This window comes from Bactrocera neohumeralis, chromosome 3 (assembly GCF_024586455.1).
Source record: "Bactrocera neohumeralis isolate Rockhampton chromosome 3, APGP_CSIRO_Bneo_wtdbg2-racon-allhic-juicebox.fasta_v2, whole genome shotgun sequence".
Classification (NCBI taxonomy): Eukaryota; Metazoa; Arthropoda; class Insecta; order Diptera; family Tephritidae; genus Bactrocera; species Bactrocera neohumeralis.
Genome location: NC_065920.1, coordinates 670,228 through 690,049, shown reverse-complemented (window position 1 = coordinate 690,049; position 19,822 = coordinate 670,228). Strand labels below are relative to the sequence as shown.

The 19,822-nt window shown below is 38.1% G+C and overlaps 1 protein-coding gene and 1 long non-coding RNA gene across 3 annotated transcripts in view; one reads left to right on the top strand and one right to left on the bottom strand.

Moving 5' to 3' along the window:
- LOC126752367 (uncharacterized) overlaps nt 1–19,822 on the top strand; it is a 196,534-nt gene that overhangs the window by 142,466 nt on the left and 34,246 nt on the right. The gene's annotated exons all lie outside the window — the stretch shown is intronic.
- LOC126752355 (protein nubbin-like) lies at nt 1,494–13,555 on the bottom strand. The gene is made up of 4 exons (XM_050463088.1): nt 12,111–13,555; nt 9,116–9,160; nt 3,107–4,358; nt 1,494–2,882 (listed from the first exon to the last, which is right to left on the bottom strand). Exons 1-4 carry the CDS (start codon nt 12,217–12,219, stop codon nt 2,585–2,587), a joined length of 1,704 nt encoding a protein of 567 aa, XP_050319045.1. The 5' UTR covers nt 12,220–13,555; the 3' UTR covers nt 1,494–2,584.

Genomic DNA, 19,822 nt, shown 5'->3' with positions numbered 1-19,822 from the left:
GAATTTTAATCGCAAGCATTCAAATTTAATTTTTAACCCAAATATTTATACCCTGAACAGGGTATATTAAGTTTGTCACGAAGTTTGTAACACACAGAAGAAAGGGTCGGAGACCCTATAAAGTATATACATATGTATATAAATGATCAGTAAGTCGAGCTGAGTCGATCCAGCCATGTCCGTCTGTCTGTCCGTCTGTCTGTATATATACGAACTAGTCCCTCAATTTTTAAGATATCGTTTTGAAATTTTGCAAACGTCAATTTCTCTTCAAGAAGCTGCTCATTTGTCGGAACTGCCTAAACGGACCACTATAACATATAGCTGCCATATAAACTGAACGATCGGAATCAAGTTCTTGTATGGAAAACTTTTACATTTGACAAGATATATTCACGAAATTTGGTATAGATTATTTTCTAAGACAACAATATAATCTCCAAACAAATTGTTCAGAACGAATTACTATAGCATATAGCTGCCATACAAACTGAACACATAGTTACTAAGAGAAATGCACCTGTGAAGGGTATTTAGCTTCGGTGCAACCGAAGTTAACGTTTTTTCTTGTTTTAATTAAAAATTCGCATCCCTGTTCCCAAATTTATTTATTTCTTATTTATACTTCTTCTTCTTCTTTACTGGCGTAGACTTACGCGATTATAGCCGAGTTGATAACAGCGCGTCAGTCGTTTCTTCTTTTCGCAAATTGGCGCCAATTGGAGATTCCAAGCAAAGTCAGGTTCTTCTCCAACGGAGTGGAGGTCCTCCTCTTCCTCTGCTTCCCCCGGCGGGTATTGCGTCGAATACTTTCAGAGCTGGAGCGTTTTCTTATTAATACGCCTTCTTATAATCAAAAGCCAAAGCATAATTGTAGGAATTCATACATACATACATACAATATTTATTATTTGGAGTTCAAGTTGTCTTTCTGGACCAAATTAGATGAAAACTTGTGAATTACTGTCATTCTAAATTGTTGATAATTTAACTGAGGGTCTAAGAAAGAGAAACCTATTTGATCATTATTTGTGATTTTCAAGGATATTTTCATCGAATTATAGTTCCTACACCCTCTCAAAATGCGACAACAAAAGAGCAAGCTATAAAGGGTTTTATACGCCCACTACCACCAGCATGTCGAAAGCCTTAACCTGGGTAGTGGGCGCAAGCTAAGGCTTGCACTTAAAGTATGGGAAAAAGCTCGTTAAAGCGTACAGCGATAGCACAGTTCCCAAATATATTTTTTTTGTTCTCCGCATTTAAGACGAATTACCTCAATTACCAATAGAAGTGGGGATCGTTACAAGACAGTAGGAGGTTTAGTTCGGACTAAAGTTCCACAGTTTCACACTGACATGGTGTTCCGGCTTTCGATGCTTCCTATTCGTAAAAAACACAAAACCACCACAGAAGGGCACCTGCAACAACACCTGCTTGTGACACTCACTAATTCAACACAGTAAAAATAAATACTCGCAGTGTTTGTTGTTTTTTCATACTTTTATTTTACTGCAATAAATTATCTTCGTGGAATTTATACAGGAATTTTCCTTATGAAGATTTTCAATAAACCTCTACTTATTATCACAGTATTAAAACAAATAAATATAATCTAAATGCTAGTAACTTATTCTAGACTAAAGTTCTTACATACGTATTGTACATAGATGAGACGATCCACACATATACCATACATACATATGTTCAATGCATATGGTAAAGTTCTTGAACTAAACTCGACTGTGTTGATATCCGTTCAAAGCACGATTTATGCTTCACAAAATGTCTCGGTGAAATACAGCTTTCCCAATCTTAGCTATGTAAGTTATGATTACATACTAGTATACATATGTATTCACATACAAAGTTCACTTTTTGTTTTATTATGTTCTTTAAAACTGATTTACACACACAGTTATTTGTGTGTGTGTGCGTTTGTGTTGAAACTGTTGCAAAATACCCCTGGTTATTCCGTTATTCTTAATACTATTTACCTAACTAACACAAATTCACCAGAAACATTGACATTTACAAATAAACACCAGTTATTAGAATAGTAACTTATTTCATAAACGTTGCACACAAAAATACTTTAGTTATGATCTATCATTTAGCAATAAAACATATTCAGCTTCCTCATAAAATATCCATATTGCCTATATACACTAAAATTTATATAATATTCCGATATTATTTATTGTTAAATAAGTGCTTTTAACACAGCACACAAGCACATATAAAAGCCTGCGCCAATTCAAGATGCAAGTCACCTTAGGAATTCGTATACATATCTGCGTGTGTATGTGTGCGGACCATTCTCCTGGAAGGCTTTAAGCCTAGTGCGTAGATATGTGTGCTCATACGTACAATTTACATTTACCCCTCGTCTCACATATGTACGAGTCCACAGGCAAACATATGTCGAAAATTTGTTAAACATACACACACATCCATTCAGAGGTATGTATGTATATCGGGATGCTGTATATCCGGATCATTATTTTGATGGCCTGATTTAATACGAAATAGTTGTAGGCTTAGTCATAGTCTTACTGCTGGTTTATGCATGAAGAGAAAAGCTTCACTGCATCATCATGTAAGGCGACTCACTGCCGTGGTCCCCGGTCGGGCTGTCCATTGACGGATTGATGCGCTTCTCCTTCTGCCGTCGGTTGCAGAACCAAACGCGCACCACCTCTTTTTCCATGCACAGTCGGTCGGCCAATTGGCTGATCTCCTCGCTTGTGGGTTTCTGATTCATCATGAAGGCCTTTTCAAGAGCCCCCCTTATCGAGGTTTCGATTGAAGTGCGCTTTTTCCGGCGGCGCCCCATAACCTCGGGCGTGCTCACTGTTTGCAATGCAGCTGGGTCGAAAACGCTGTGGATTAAAGAAATACAAGGAAAACACCAATAAGCAAAACCTTAAGTTGAAAAAATCTAATTATATATGTAAGTATATATGCTATTTAGAGAAACCCCCATCGGTTATACTCTTTAAGTCTTAAGCTTTCTACAATTATTGTCGTTTATCGTTCTAAAGACGATATCGCGAGCTCTGAATTGATGTTTATGTACTTGATTTGTAGTTTTGGAAACACTTACCCTCCGGTCGCCTGTATCGTTCGATCGGCGTCTTCCAGCCATTTCTGCAGCAGTGGTTTCAGCTTACACATGTTCTTAAAACTCAGATTTAAGGCTTCGAAACGCGAAATCGTCGTCTGTGAAAAGTCATTGCCGTAGAGTTTGCCCATGGCTAGGCCGACATCGCCCTGCGTGAAGCCCAATTTGATGCGACGTTGCTTAAAAGTTTTGGCGAACTGTTCAAGCTCTTCGAGATCTGTGGTTTCCTCTGGCGACGGTTCCCCAGCCAAGCGTTGAGCGGCGCCAGCATGTTTTAGCATTTGAGGCGTTTGTGGGGCGCCGCTGATCGTATTCGGCGTAAGAATCCCACTCACTTTCAGACTAGTGCCCGGGTTGGGCGGCGTTATTTGACTATGCGCATTCATATTAAAATTCGTTTGTAGCGGCAGTGGAGATGACGCGGGACTTTGTACGGGCGTGTGGGCCGGCGTTGAAGTGTGCAAATTACAAGATTTTGAAGTTTCTTCTCTCTGTTGTTGTTGGTGCTGGAGATGGGATTGTTTCTGCAATTCCTGCTGCTTCTGAAGAGACTGCAGTTGCTGCGTTGCCTGAGTGAGCGCCTGCACACGGCTGTGAAATAGGAACTGAGCGGCAGCAACTTGAGTGGCCATGCTCGGGTCATCTGGCGATATGCCTAACGAACCGCTGCGCAAAATCTCTATATAGCTCTGAAATTGTTGGTGCAATGCGGTTTGCTGCTGTTGCAGTGCCTGCTGGAACTGTGTAAAGTCTTGCGGTGAGATCGAGGTGTTGAGTGCGTGGGGAAACAGCGGACTGCCAAGGCCCAGGCCTGCACTCGCCGCCACAGCGAGTTGCGCCTGTTGCGAGGAAATATTTGGCATTGGATATGTGTTGTTGGTAAAACAGAGTGCCGCACTTTCGCAAGCGGACGTTGTAGGTGTAGAGCGGCCGGCGCGCAACGATTTCAAGGACGGTGACGGTGATTGCAAACTTTGGCGCGAACTTTCACTGGTTAAGTTAAGCGCACCGGACTCTGTGTCCCTCATATGCTCAACATCTTTGGCAACACCTAATTTGCACTCCAACGTAGTGTCGCCTCGGTTCAACACATCCAACAGGTGGGACTTTAGGGTTGGCAGCTGATGTTGTTGGTGTTCGTCCTGTGGCGTAGCAAATATTGGCGGACTCTGCGGTGACAAGCAGCGATCACTAGAATTCCCCGCTACCGAATTATTGTCCCCACAATCGGACGCTAAAGCGTTAAAACGAAAGAGAGTGGGGGTTAATTTGATGCCTTAATGGTAACTATTTAAGAAATATAAATGCAAATTAAAAGTGAAATGAAAATGTAAATGTAAATTTTCGGGCAAATACTTGGAAAACCTTTCAGTTCGCACGTGCTCCTTTGATGTGAGCTCAATCGATATGTTTACTTATGCGGGGCACATAAACTCCTTTCAGACTTTGGTTACTTTGTAAATGACCATTTTGTGTTAGTTTAACGCTTCATAAAAATTCAACTTAACTATGCAAAGTTCCCGGCAAAGCACATGTGAGCATATTTAAAGTGTGCGGGTGTGTATGTGTGATGCATCCCTCTGAAGAGACGGAACCCACACATGGCACGAGTGGTTGAAACGTCAATGCTTACACCTTTTGCATAATTTTAACATAAGCAAACACAATTTCCCTATGCGAAATGCGGAGGAAAGCGCAAAGAAAACTACACACTATGTTTTTTTCATTTTCATTCTCATTTTTTAAATGTGGTCAATTTCATAGTCCGCTGAGTTTCAACCTTCGCTCTCAGCACCCCGCTCCGGCCCTCTGTGCGGCATAAATAAGTGAAAATCTTTCGCAAACAGCTACCCACGTTCAGGCGCACCGATGTCGCAATCGACAGTTGTTTTGTGAAAATGTGCAAATTTCGGTTTCTCGGTTTCGTGCGACGGGAGTGGGGATGAGAATGGCAATATTGGAGACGAAATGCTGTTGTGGTGTTTTCTTTTCATTTCGCCATTCAAATGTTTGAGTTTTTGAATTTTAAAGAACTGAAGTAGCCACCTCAAGGAAAAACACGAACGCGCAGACATATGTACATACATATGTATAAATAAATATAATATATTTATATAAAACTTACAAATTTACAAATTATTCAATTGCGCTACTTGTCCCAGGCTTTCAAATGAAAACTGTGGTATTAAACAGTGATCAACTGCCAAATCAAGGCACCAGACGGTCAATCGCTTAGTGCAATCAGGTTGCCCATGCATTTAGTTCTTTTAATTTCATCCAGAAACTTACCAATTGAATATTTAGGCCATTTGTATAACCCTATATAAGTCGATTAATATTTAGACGCACACTCCAAATTCTTCGAAGTACTTTTTTCTACTATCAGTGACATCTATGCCAAATGTCAAATCAAATAATCATTATTGAGTAGTTAACGCTTGTTTTTCTGAAGTACATAAAGTGCATTCCACAAAGAAGTTCCGAAACTTTCAAAATGATGGAAATTTGATTGGTACAAATTATTCAAAGAGGGTCGAGAACGTGTCGACGAGGAACCACGTACAGGACGGCCATCAACACCAACGAATGATCAACTCGACAATAAAATAAAGCAATTGGTGATTGAGAATCTACGATTAACAGTTAGAGATCTTACTGGGAACGTTGAAGTATCGGAAGGATCAGTGAAAACCATTTTGAAAAATTATTTGGGCTTAAGAAAAGTGAAAGCACTATTGGTTCCGAAATCACCCATTTTTTCGAAAAAACATCGTCGCGTTAACGTCTGTGAAACAATGCTTGGCGACTTCCAGGATATCTAGAAACTTATATTCACTGGCGACTAGTCTTAGATTTATGCTTACAACCCGGAAGCAGACGGTAAATCGGCCAAATATCGTGGCAAATATGAACCGAAGCCGAAAAAAAGTCAAAACAATTCAAAAATCAAGGTTATGTTGACAGTTATCTTCGATTATAGAGGTGTGGTGTACTCCGAATTCCTTCCGACGGGCCAAACTGTCAACAAGAAATACTATTTCAGTCGTATACGTCGTTTGCGCGAAGCTATTCGTAAAAAGAACCCCGACAATACACAGTCGCATACTGCTTTGATTCTTCGTGAGTTGTGAATCGCTAAGCACATTGAAGGCTATTGCGGAAATTTACTTTAAAAACTGTTTCGAAGATTGGAAAAAAACTTGGCACAAGTGTGTTTGGCCAAGCTGGATAACTTTGAGGAAGACGACTTAGATTTTGAAGTATGAATTAAGATTTTTTTTATGAACAAAGTCTTACTATTTTTTGCTCATAGTACTATACATATTACCTCCATGTTGTGATGTCAATTGAATGACTGTGAAATATTTGAATAGAATTTGAATAGTAAACGCTTGTATGTAAGCTCTTGCAATACACATTTACATACCCACGGAGACGCATGCATTTATTTATCATGTGGCAGTAAAGTCCTTTTCAGATTTGATGACTTACTTGACTGAACGGACCGTGGTCGTAATTCCGTTCCCATATGTTGCTGACCATTTGGAGAATTCTCAATTTTTACATACTCCTATAAATAAATGTACGTGCAATATTTGGTATTCAGATGATGTGCTGACTACATATGCGAAGAGGTAAAAGCAGTGGCGCCACTTGCCACATGCGATTCTATGCACAGGAGGGGAGCAAGTCTACACTTGAAATACAGCTCTAATTAGAAACCTAAGATACTGTCTTTAATCTGTCCATTTGTCGTCATCTTCCAGCAGAAATTCAAACACATACCCCTCAGCTAAGCCACTTTGGCGTGCGCCACTGTCCTTTGGACTCATCCCATAAAAGCACAGATTGGTCAGTAGCATGTGGCCCAAGTTTGCATGCTTTGCATGCAATCCCAATAAGAGCGCCTGCACTCGTAAAGGAATCTGAAAATATGTAAATTCAATCACATAGCACCAAATATTGGCAAATCTCTGCCTGTGGTGGGGCAGAGCGAAAAAGGCACACCAAACATAACTGCGTGTGCACCAACACACACATTTTTGCATTTTCTGTGCGAATTTCAAATGAGACTACATATTTACATGCACATATTCAATATGTGCTCTCATAAAAAGTCCAAATTCAGCAACGGAAAGGATACGCCGATTTGTAGAAATCTCGCACTCGCACCACGAAACCCCAAATGCAGCCAAGTGTGAATTGCAAATTCTTGACCCCACATACATCGAATAGGGTTATGAATAATAATGAACCGGTTGAATATTAAATTTACATACACCACTTTATGCAGTTATTCCTGATAATACGCTCTCATATAACTGAATATAAATATGAGTATGTATGAATAACTGAAAACATACCCAAATTTAAAATGTCCCTTACTGGACTTGCTAAATCGATTGCCAACCGAAACATCGTATTGAACTACTAAATGCACACTTATGAAGCCCTCTTACTTGTGTAGGTCGCGCACCTATTGATAGTGGACTTATTATACTGTTAAGGTCGTTATATCCAAATATGAAGTTTCTCTTAAAGGAGCATTTTTAGGAGAAAATTATGAAAAAGCTACGTTTCTGTCGAATACATTTCTGAAATACGATGTGTAGGTGCTTCTGCATCTACCAGGAGCGCAATCGACCCAATGATGACCTCAGCCTGGCGCTCCTGCGCCTCCTTATTCAAGGTGAAAAGCGCCGACGGCAGCTCCCCAGATTTTGTTTGAAGGAACAATACCCGCAGGATCGTCGCTCAATCGATTGCTTGTTATGATAACTGAACAGTCTTTTAGCGCGATCATCCTTTGATCCTCACATACAAGTTTATACGAACCTCTTTAAAGCCAAATTAAGTAGCGACAGATTTCATTTTCTTGTTATTGAAGGAGTGAAAATCGAAAGTGCGAAAGACGCGTGTCGTTTACGACAACAACGGCAGCGACGAAAGGGTCGAGTCCATATTCCCTACCCTACCAGTATTCCTAACCCTCATATACCATATGTATGTGCCTAGGTGTGTGTACATTTATTAACTTATATGTTTGTTTGCACGCGGGTTTGTTACATTACTTGTATGTATGTATGTTTGCAGTGCACTCGCGTGCTGCGCTAGGCACTCCAGGCAAGGGTTGCGAGCTCCGCCTCAGCTCCTCAAGTACGTGTGTGTGCACATCTGCGTGTGCTGCTCACACAAAAGCAAAAGCATCTAATAGTACTATAAAATAAATATGTTCATTCCACCATTCATCGTTGAAAACAATATGAGCTACAAAAATTGATTCATTTCGATTTCATTTGAGCCCTCAAAAAGTCTGCTTCCAACTAAGCGAATATTTATTGCAGCCAGTGTGTATGAGAGCAGATGTTTTACAACAGTAAACAGCAACAGAAGGTCTCTTGGTCCGAAGGTCTGTTTAGCATTTTCATATGGTGCGGCATTGAAAGACAAATCGTAAATTTATCACACACCAGCTTGCTCTGTCCGAGCCGAGCAGCCGTGGAGATGAGCTGGTGAAGAACACGGGAGGGGCGCAAGCGATACAAAATTTCTTATGAACCAAATAGATGCACACATACACACATACATATACTCTTATGCTTGGGAGTTGTGATAACATTTTGGTATCACATCAAACGGCAGTTTCCTACTAGCAGTTGCTCTGCACTGCCACCTATCTATGCATTAAAAACTTTCTCAGTTCTTGAACGGAAGAACAGCTTAAGTCGAGTTCAAATCAGGTGCTCCATCGGTTATTGCGGTTAAACGTTAATAAACGCCTTGAGTCATTATGTTTTGCAATGGAATGCTCTGAGTTGAGCTCTCACTTAATTATTTATTTTTGTCGGTACTTTTATTTGTCATACTTATAGGGTGAATGGTCTGAATTTAAAAAGCATATTTTGTAGACTTAAGTGAAACATTACTGTTTTGTTGAAAGTTCCCGTTCAGTGATCGAAATTATTTAATAAGTATAGTGGAAGGACTTACCAGAATATTGCAGTGGCGAAGGCGATCGAGCCAATCGGCTGATATCTGAAAGCCAAAAAAATATACACATTAATTTTTGTGTTCAAAACCAAATAGTTTTCAATAAGAGCATTTTTTTTAAATACAAGAAAAATATTTTATTTTCTTATTTAATTCTATAATATCTCTAGAAGTTCTCAAGTTTATTCGAGTAATAGTTTTGGTTGTCAAGATATCTAGAGAACTACTCAACCGATTCCTATTAAATATTACACAAGTCTTCGATATACAATATAATTGACAAGACCTTCAAGGAAAATTTTTTTGTTGAACAACGACTGTTTACAATATGTATCTTTGGAATAATAGAAGGTTTGAATAAAATATTTAATATTTTGTGTAAAAAATGGAAGTTATTTAGAATGGACGTATTTTTGCTAAACGAAACCCATGTAATCTCCTAAAGCCACTGATATTAATAACTATAGCATACCAACTCAGTGTATGCAGTTGTATTCCACACGAGTGTACTTAGACATACAACATTTTATTTGCCTTAAAATATGATTTTTGCAACATCAGTTAGAAACGAAATCGAGTCACGCTACAGATTCGGAAATGCATATGTATATGGTAAATATATTGCAAGGCAACGCAATGCATTTTAGGGTTCGGCCAATTCCAGCTAGTTGTCCATGTAGCCATTACCAAAGATGCGCCGTGATTCATCCACAAATCCATTTAAATATGCAACTGTGTAAAACGCGTTAGTATTTTTCATTTTTACGAGCTTTTTGAGCTTTTGGAGTGCGCTTCAATTCCTATTACAATATTAATGTTAGCCTTCAAATAGAAACACTAACAATGTTGTGCATTTATGGTTGCATTAATGTTCAGAAAATGTCCATACATACACCCATACATTTGCGCATGTAAATACACATTAAGGTGCTTACTATGTTCTGCATATACATGTACATATGTATGTATGTTATGTATGCATTAAGCCATACACTTTACTCAAGCAAGGACATTGCCTCCAAATGTTGCTCTGAATGGTGGACATGCAAAGTCAACAAGTGGCAAAAACCGTCGGCGGGACGCAATCACAATGATTTATGCTACTTTCGGTACGTTTTATTTAATAAATGGAATCGTTTAAATTAATTTTTATAAATAAAGATGGTGGGGGTAGACCCCACCACATAGATAATATATTACTTCCCGTCTGTCTAAATATTATTTATAACATTTATCTGCGATGCAAACTTCATATTAAAATAGCCGTCTGACATATTATACGTAATCAATTTAAAAATAATAATTAGATATTTATGTAGTGTACTAACCTGCCACCTATCTGACGACGACAATCTAACGGATAATCAATATAGTTGTCAAAAACTGTACAACTATACAATAAGGTAAAATAAATTCGTATATGGTTAAACAAACCACCGGTGACATCGATTATGACTAGATCACAAACTAAATGAAGAATTAGCTTATACACACACGCACACGCACAGCCGAAGGAAAAGCAGCAGCAGTCAATATTTGTATGTTAGGAGCAAATTAAAAAGCCCAAAAAATGTGCCCATGACAAACGAAAATAAAGTCATTGGCAAAACGCTCGATAAGAAATCGAGATTTCAGTCAAAGTGCTCAGCGCTTATTAATAAAAATGATTAGCACAAAGTGTGAACTCAAAAGAAAGCATTGATAATGGGGCCCCGGTAGCTGTGGGGCGGTGTAGCTGGGCTGTGGGCTTCATAATGGCGTTCGTGTGTGTGTGTGTGTGTGTATTGGTGAATGTAAGAGTTGGATCATAGTGCGACGATCGCCGGCGACAAATGAGTAACTGTTAAAGTCTTACGGAAACTGCGCCAAAGAACCATATCAACTTGTTTCCACCAACAACTATCTCCACTGGCATTTTATTAGCCGATTGTCAGATTTATTGCGGCAGTAGTTATTATTAATAACCTAAAATGAGTACCCAGCACATGTAACGGAACACACTTGTCAATTCTTCTGAATAATGGGCATGTAACCTGACAAAATACGTCTAACTGTTACAACATTTGCGATTAAATTAAGAAATGATTTGTTGAAATATAAGTATATGTACATACAAACATACACATAGATGTGCATATGTACATATGTAAGTGGAGCATATTACAGTTTGTGATGTGTGTGTGTATGAACTCTTTTGTGGGTGTGTGGTCGTTATAAATATACTATATTTAAAGCAACACGTTGTAAATAATTCGCATATATGTAAGTATGTACATATGTGCATCCTATGTACTCGATATAGAATGGAAGGAATCAGTTTTTCATATATGTATGCACATATTTTATTATGTCTCAGCTCACCTAATTTCTTATTCGTCTGTTGTTATTAATTTTAAGGGTTTTAGTGAAGTGTGAAAATAACAGTTTCTTCCCTCAGAAAATCATTGAATTGAACACATATTTGCCTTTCCATAATGCATTACCGATTCAACCAAATACTGCACTTAAGTATATTCAACCTTTACATAGTTAACTGAATGATTTGGCTAAATGAGACTCATTGGAAAAAGCTTCTGCACAAAACATGATTACCAGATATCCACTAGAGAGCTGCGTTCTACTTTTTTTAATTTTCTTTAAAACTCGAGCACTTTACGTCGGTGAAAATTATTCCCTTTTACATCTTTTACTCCACATCAAGCTATCATAACCACATAATTTAACCTCCTGCTGCCGGACTATTTGTCTATTTTCTAAAGCTTAAGACTTTAATTACGTTCTCCTTGTGATTTTCTTACGATTTTTGTTATCTAAATTTGAAAACTTGAGTAAACAAGTGAGTGAACTAACCAAAGTCAACAATATTTATCACTTAATTTAGGTTAGTAATTCATGCAAAAACATCACTTCAAAACAATGCAACTTTATGGGGCTTGTAATGCCCCAATATGTATGTATGTATATATGTATGTAGGATATATTCGTATTTACTTACATCTATTCTGCATTATGTGCCCACTTGTCGGTGTTTTCAACAGATCATGCTTCAACGAATTGTTATTGTCTTTAGGTCCTGTGCTCCAACGTAACTCCGACATAACCATTTTCACGAATTATGCACCGAAATATTTTGCTTTTCCGATCAATTATCTAATTATTATATCTAAACTAGCTCGATATTATTTAAATGAGTCTTGGGTTGTCACTATACTGTTTATATTTCGTAACTAATTGAGTAACCGAGGGAATGTTTAAGTTTGTTTTTGCGTTCGATTTACACGTACTCTACTTTATTACTTTTCACATTTGTACTCGGAGTTGTTTTCCGCTCGAGTGTCTGAGCGCTTGTGTGGTGAGCGTGACCTAGCGCGTTTGTGTTTCGCAGAAAACTAAAATACCGATAAGATGATTTCCCACAAAACACCTCGATGCTCGACGCTCGATTCTCGACGTCGCTGGCTAAGCTTTCCAATAATGTTTACTAATGATTATGAATCGTTGTTGTTGTTATCAACTAACTGGCTCGAGATTTCACGCGCTTGCCGTGTAATCAGATGTTTCGTGTCTTAGACGCATATATTGGAGTCACATTATCGCCTTTGAACGGTTAAACTGTGAAATGCTCGTGGAGCTGATGACACATATACTTATGCAGTGCGGTACTTGATTAGTGTAATGCAATGCAATCCTATGTAGTTCGAGTTCCTGCTCGCACACTCGGTATGTTACATATTTTCTTACTGCGTTTTCGTGTAGTTTTATTCGAGTGTCAGGATGTCAACAGCGATGAAGATGTGCTTCAGCAGACAATCTTCGATATTCAAATTGTTGGAGACTCAACTGTTCGAAGGTCTGACGCTTGGCGTGACTGAATTACAACTGTTTTGGCCGGTCTTCCTTATGATTCCCATGAACTTAGTTTATTGCGTTCGCCAAAAGTTTGACACATAAATGTATGCGTTGCTACATAGGGCGATACGAGTTGGTAGGTGTATGTGCAGTCGCATTTGCATTTTCTTACTTGATTGAACACTTTCCGAGTTTGAGAAGGCAAATTCTCATTTCTACCCCAAACTCCGGCACGTTTATATATGATTTCACTCTTTCTGTTTTCTTGCTTTGGCGAATTTTGTCTTTCTTTAGAGTTCTCGCACTAGGGGAAACATGGATATGCGCTGCTTGAAGTGTCGTTTCGGGGATGAAGTCCACAAAAGAATCGAATTCTACTCACAACCGGCGAATGCGAATACGAATGCGAATGGCTCTGTGTTTACTAGAGAATCCGTAAGACAAAACGCGTTTAACTAGTTTAACGACGAAACCCCAACTGACATCGCTACTTTTCAAATGCTCCACATCCGACAATGAATGAGTGCGAATCATTGCGGATACAACACACATACTTACAGAGCTATGAGCTATGCGCTCAAAGAGAGGCAAGCATTTAGCGAGTGTAGCAAATAGGAAAGCATGAAAGAAGAATTGAAGATCCATTTTTTATTACTTACACCTCCGACATTGTTCAAATAGAATCTTTCCATTATACCTCTAGGTTTAACATATTTCATATTTTAATCAAATAGGAGACGTGCTCTTAGCCACATCCCCCATGTGGATCAAATGGGTTCCACATGCGCTCCAGCGCAGTTGAGCGCATATGCTTATCATTCTCAGAGAGTGCATAGCTTTTGTGAGTGTGTTGGTTTGGTCGGTGAGTGAGTGTGCTGTGCTGCACTCGAGCCAAGTTCGTCGAGAGAGTTTAACTCTCGGCAAGGTATGAAGCCAAAGTGTGGTGTTTGGGTGACGTCTGTTTGTATGGCAGCTTCTGCACATGTGCATGAGTTTGTATGTGTGATTGTAAAGCACGCGCCAACAACATTTTATACATTTTAAAATTTTACTATACCCATTGGATTGTGCGGCTACCGCCACTAACTGACTGACACAGTGGGTGTGGCTTAAAATTTAAATTTAGTGATTTTATTTGCTGAGGCTGTTGTGCGCAACAGAACAAGCAGAGAACAAAGAAGCACAAGTGGGGCTCGCCAACGCCATTCGCCATTCGCCATAAGCGCTTGCACTTGAATGTCGGCTGTTTGGAGCGATGGGGATTGTTGATGTCAACTGCTGCTGCCGCTTCTGCTCTGCTGCGTCTGCGGATGGTTGGCGGTTGGCGGCTGGTGGCTGATGGCTAGGGTGGCGAAAGCACTATTGGAGCTGAATTTAATATTTACATGCACATGCCTATTTGAATGCTCGCACACATGTACATACATACATATATCCATTTACCTACGAGCACAAATCCGTATGTATGTATGTAAGTACATTTTGCATTATGAAAACTGTCTTTAATATTACATAGATGGTTTTTTTGCTGGGCACAGTACACACACATATACATATGTAGGTACATATATGCATATAATTTTATGGACCTGGATATGTACTAACACATTGTTATCAGCATATAAATATGTGCAAAAGGTATGCATGAGTGTATTTATACATAAATGTGGACTTCTACATTCATGATATCCCATTTAAGTTTGCAAAGCTGTCTATATGGAGACGACTGTATGAGCGTGCATACATACGGACATATATGTATATGCACATACTGTGGCCTAAGCCCCCATTTGCTGGGTTCTAAGTTTTTCATTGGTCAGCATATTAAATTTTTGAGTTTCCTTCGCTGTGAAAACCCACTCGGTATTACTATTTTTTGTGAATTCCCTGCTTTATGAATTTCTGATTGTCATAATTCCATTTCACATACATAAGCAGATATGTATGAATGTACATACAAGTATCCACAATGTAATTTACTGAATAAATACTAGAGCAAACATTCCAAACATTCTAATTATAAGCTCCTTTCATTCTTATATGAATATGTATAATAACTTTTAACTTGACATCCATCGATAACGCCAGGTTATTATTTGTTCTACATACATACATACATATGTATGTAATGCCACCAGCTTAGTCTCGAAATAATTTCTTATGGTTTTTTAAGAAGGAAATAAATATTTTCATCATGTTCGAAATATATTGGATATTTCATAGGAAATGGCAAATAGATATTGCACAAACATAATCAATAATGCAAATTTTAATTTACTATCGAATTTGAGACAAAAGATAACTAGTTGAAAATATCTTACTCATTATTCAGTAATCAATATCAATAATTTCGAAATTCTATATATGAAAGATTGATCGCTAAAGTATGTAAGTCTTGATCATATCTCTGTGTATATATGTACATGCGAAATTGTGAGAGATATTATATACTATAGACCACCACTGGACACTTACAATATGCCCCGAAGAGGATATACTAAGTTTGCCATTAAGGTCCTAGTGACCTGAACGAAACGCTGGAGTACTGATTAAATATATTCTCGTAGACATTTATAGAAATTATCAGCAAGACGAGCTGACGTGTTATGGCCGTGTCCATTTGTTTGTCTGTATGTACGTGAACTAGTCCTTCAGCTGTTAAGATTTTGCTTTTAATTTTGGCGAACGTCGTTTTCTTCCCAAATAGCTGCCCATTAATGGAACCGCCGATATCGGACCATTATAACAAACTGATTTTTTTTGGACCAGATACGGCCGATTACGTTTTCAGACTTAAATGTAAGTATACTATACACATATACATACATACATATGTACATATGTATACTATATATGCAGCCAGAAATGCTCCGGCTAAGGGTATTATAGCTTCGGTGTAGCCGAAATTAAAGTTTTTTTCTTGCTTTTTTAATTTTGTAAGTACAAGAGCAGTACATACTATTTATTGTATGCATTTTTTAATTATAATTTCTAAACCAAACCTTCCTATAAGCATAACCGCATTGATGTACATGTACATACATATGTTTATATGTATGTATGCTGGTTTCGATGCATTGAGCGCAAAACGCAAACCTAATTAACGTCTTTGTTTCACTGAACAATGAAATGGCCTTGGAAAAAACGGACGCTTCCAACTATTTGATGACCAACAATTTTTTTGCCCGAAAAGAAACTCTAATTTTTATTCAAATGGACCTACCGGACTTCAAGCGAATAGTCATAAAGTGCATAAAGCAGTAGTGTTTTTTCCTCATTGAAACATCAAATAGTCAAATGTTAAAAAATAACGCTAGAAAGTCACTTTTTATTATATTCACCTTCTTTTGATTTTCTTAACTTGTAAAATTAAGCAGAACAACAACAGCGGCACGAAAAGCAATTGCTTGATCTACGAAACAATCGTAAAAATTTTCAGAAACCATAAAAACTGGCATTCAGTTGCAGGTAAATTTTGGTCAACCGCGACAGGAATCCTCGCATTTAAACTGCAATGCCGTGCATCATACATTCAAACTCATACATACATACATTTACTAAAAATACTGGCGCATTGAATGAGATGCAAGCAATCTGTTGGAACGTTTTATGGTTTCGCTTTACCGATGAGTTCTAAGCCAAGGATGTAAAAAAGTATGACCATGTAAGCATAAAGACGTCGAATAGGATAGTTAAGAAAAGAGTTTTCCGGCAAATTTCCAACATACCAATACAAATAGAATTGTTCGGGGTTTTTTTAAAGAACTCAAAACCGTATGAAAATCGTTTAAAATCCATGCGGAGACGTCTTGAAGAAGTCTGATCTTGATAGCTGCATAGACATACATATATAGATACATTTCTAATTACCAACCCAATAAAATCAGATGCGACACCCCGTCAACCTAAAACAATTTATCAATAATTTCTGATGGGCCATAACTTATTTGCATAGGTGACATGAAATGCCGTTTCTGCATTCCTTAAAATTGCATTAATTTTGGGGGATCGAAAAAATTTGCGACATAAAATTGGAAGATTTATTTTTTATCTTCATCGTTGCCGGCAAAAATGCTGAGAAATCGTGAGAAAGTACGTTAAAAATGGCATTACTGCACTATCGGTAGATTTTCCTCCTTAAAGGGACACAAAGCCATTAAGTGAATAAAAAACGGTAAATGCAATCTATGCATTTTTTCATCAACACTCACACACACACACAACGCTAAGGCCACATGCAGCAGGACAAATGCATAAATCTACCCTCAGATTGTGTAACGACTGCACAATGAGCTGGAACTGTGAAATAGCGCTGCTATGTGAGAGCGAGCCTAACAAAAAACGCTTACAAAAAGAAATAAAATGAAAATACACAAAAATAGTAAAAACGCCAGAACAAATTTCAGAGAAAATTGCAATAAAAAGCAAATCAATGTAAACGCTGTCTGCCAGCGACCGTTGGAAAAGCGTTCATAAAAAATAAGCAAAGAAAAAGGTACTTTCTTAAGAAATCTTAACACCAATATGATGAGCTCGATGGCCCGTTCGCTCGTCGGTGCCGTCACGGCTTACTCGGCCGCGCCGCTGTTTGCTACCTGAGTTGGCAGAACCGTTAAAAAATGCTGCTACATGCAAGTTCCCTCCATTCTGATTTGCCTTATTGAGTGCGCTGAACGAACACTCGCACACAACCACAGACACATGCGCCGCTACTAATAAAGAAAATGTGAAAAAATGCAAAAAATGATTAAATGTAAAAAGTGAAAAACTCAAGTTTGTTATATAAAAATAGGGGTAGCTTTCGGAAATAACAAACTCTCGAGCAGTTACAAAGTAGCGTTTATGATTCGATTTTGCGCCAAATTGCATAGAATGCAATGATATTATGATGTTCACTGAGTTCTCAAGCATGTGCGGGTATCTACATATTTGCAATCACGGTGTGTATGTATGTATATGTGTGTGTATTCGTTAGTAGATTTGCGAAAATCGGAAGTATTCGGTGACTTTTTGCCCGCAGAAATAAAATCTGAAAGGCTTAAATTTCAAGTGGCTTGGCTGTGTAACGGAAAATTTCGCAAAACTATTTTGTTTCAAAAGAATACTTAAACACAAATACATGCATATGTATGTGCGCGAAGAATTATCTACATTTACTAGTAAGTTTCTTATGAATTAGAAAGCGATTTGGAAGAAGGTTAACTAATCGCCAAAACAAATTCTACTGAGTTCTAAATTTTAAATTTTCATTATACATAAGTATATCGCGTGTTTATATCAGTCTCAATCTTTCAGCTTCTTCGATGAATCTTATAAAATCTGACTACCGCCTACGCGCTTCCATTACAACGATTATTTGAAGTCCGTTTGCTTAGTTGACTTTATGTAGCCCAGCCGAGAGCAAACAAGTGGCAGCAGTTAAGATTGTCCCTTAAGCCCCACAGCCTCAATATTATGATATGTGCTTAAGGGGTTCCATGGATTTACGTTTTTCAAAAAATCGAACTTTTTTATTGTCTTATTAAATTATACAACACCTCTAGAATATCTAATCAAGTTGATCCGAGTAATAGTTTCGCAGCTACGGCCTTGAGAACTTGTGCGCTCGAGGCTAGCTAGGCTAAGTTGCGCCGTCTGTGCTTTTGAAGTCGGTTGGCAAGATTTCTCGCGAACTACTCAGCTGATCTTCATGAAATTTTACGCAGTCCTTTGAGATACAATTCTTAAAGACTTGGCCGAGGATTTTTTTCGTTTACAACTATTAAAAAAAAGTCACGAAATTTTCACTGAAATTTTTCTTTTTTTTTGTAAAAATGTCTGCCAAAAATCCAGTTTTCAGTTTTTTTCCTTCGTCCAAGTTCTAAGGTAAGGTTTTGACTAAAACACGTATTTTTTCACTTTAGATGATCCTGTAAGGAGTTATCCTGCCAACGCGGGCGCATCTTTTTTCCGAGGGGTCACCGGAAATGGCGTCAAAATGGCAGAGTTGAAAATATTTTTTTCCAAAAATTTCAGGACTTTCTTTGTTATATTATATTTCATTTTTTAATGAAAAAAGACTGTTTTTTACCCGAGGAAAACAATGTGACAGATGTAAAGAAATTTACTTCTTCTTTCTCTTATTGAAGGTCCAGTTATTTTTCTTTCCTCCTTTACTTTAGCATATTGATATTACACAAAATCAGTCGATGGATTAGCAAATTAAGTTTTGAAAGGTTTTCTGATTTCATCTTAAAAAATATACCAATAGCACAAACTCCATTTTGAAAACCAAAACGAAAAACTCTTTATAAAGCACAGATCCAACATGTCTGTATTCTATGTACATATGTATGTATGTATATACAAGTGAATAAAAAAGCAACCAATAGTTAGCTCGCATATAAAAATAGGCGAAGGATATTCAAATTGCAGAAGGGTTGAAAATTTACATAATCTGAAAAAAAGCAGCCATGGAGCGCACACATTCTTGCCTAATATCGCTTGTCGTTTTTTGCTCAAATCAAAACCGCTCTCAAGCACATACCGGTATATGCCAATGAAAGCGCTGCTGGCGTTTCACTTGCCATCAAACGCAAAGCGAGCAGGACTGGAACCCTTTTCCTCCACTCTGCATATGAGAAAGCACTATGCATATGCTCAAATACCCAAAAAAGGGGTGGATTTACATATATAGGCGCATAAAAAACAGCATGCCGTTATAGGCAGCGGCGCTCACTCCCGAAGGGTAAAAGCCATCAAATCAAAATCAAGCGATAAAAAACTCCAATCAAATGCATAATCGCTTGCATAAGTGTTAGTGGGTGTATGCATGTATGTAGCTGCGCACTTATATTCCCATACCTTCGTGCCTGGAAT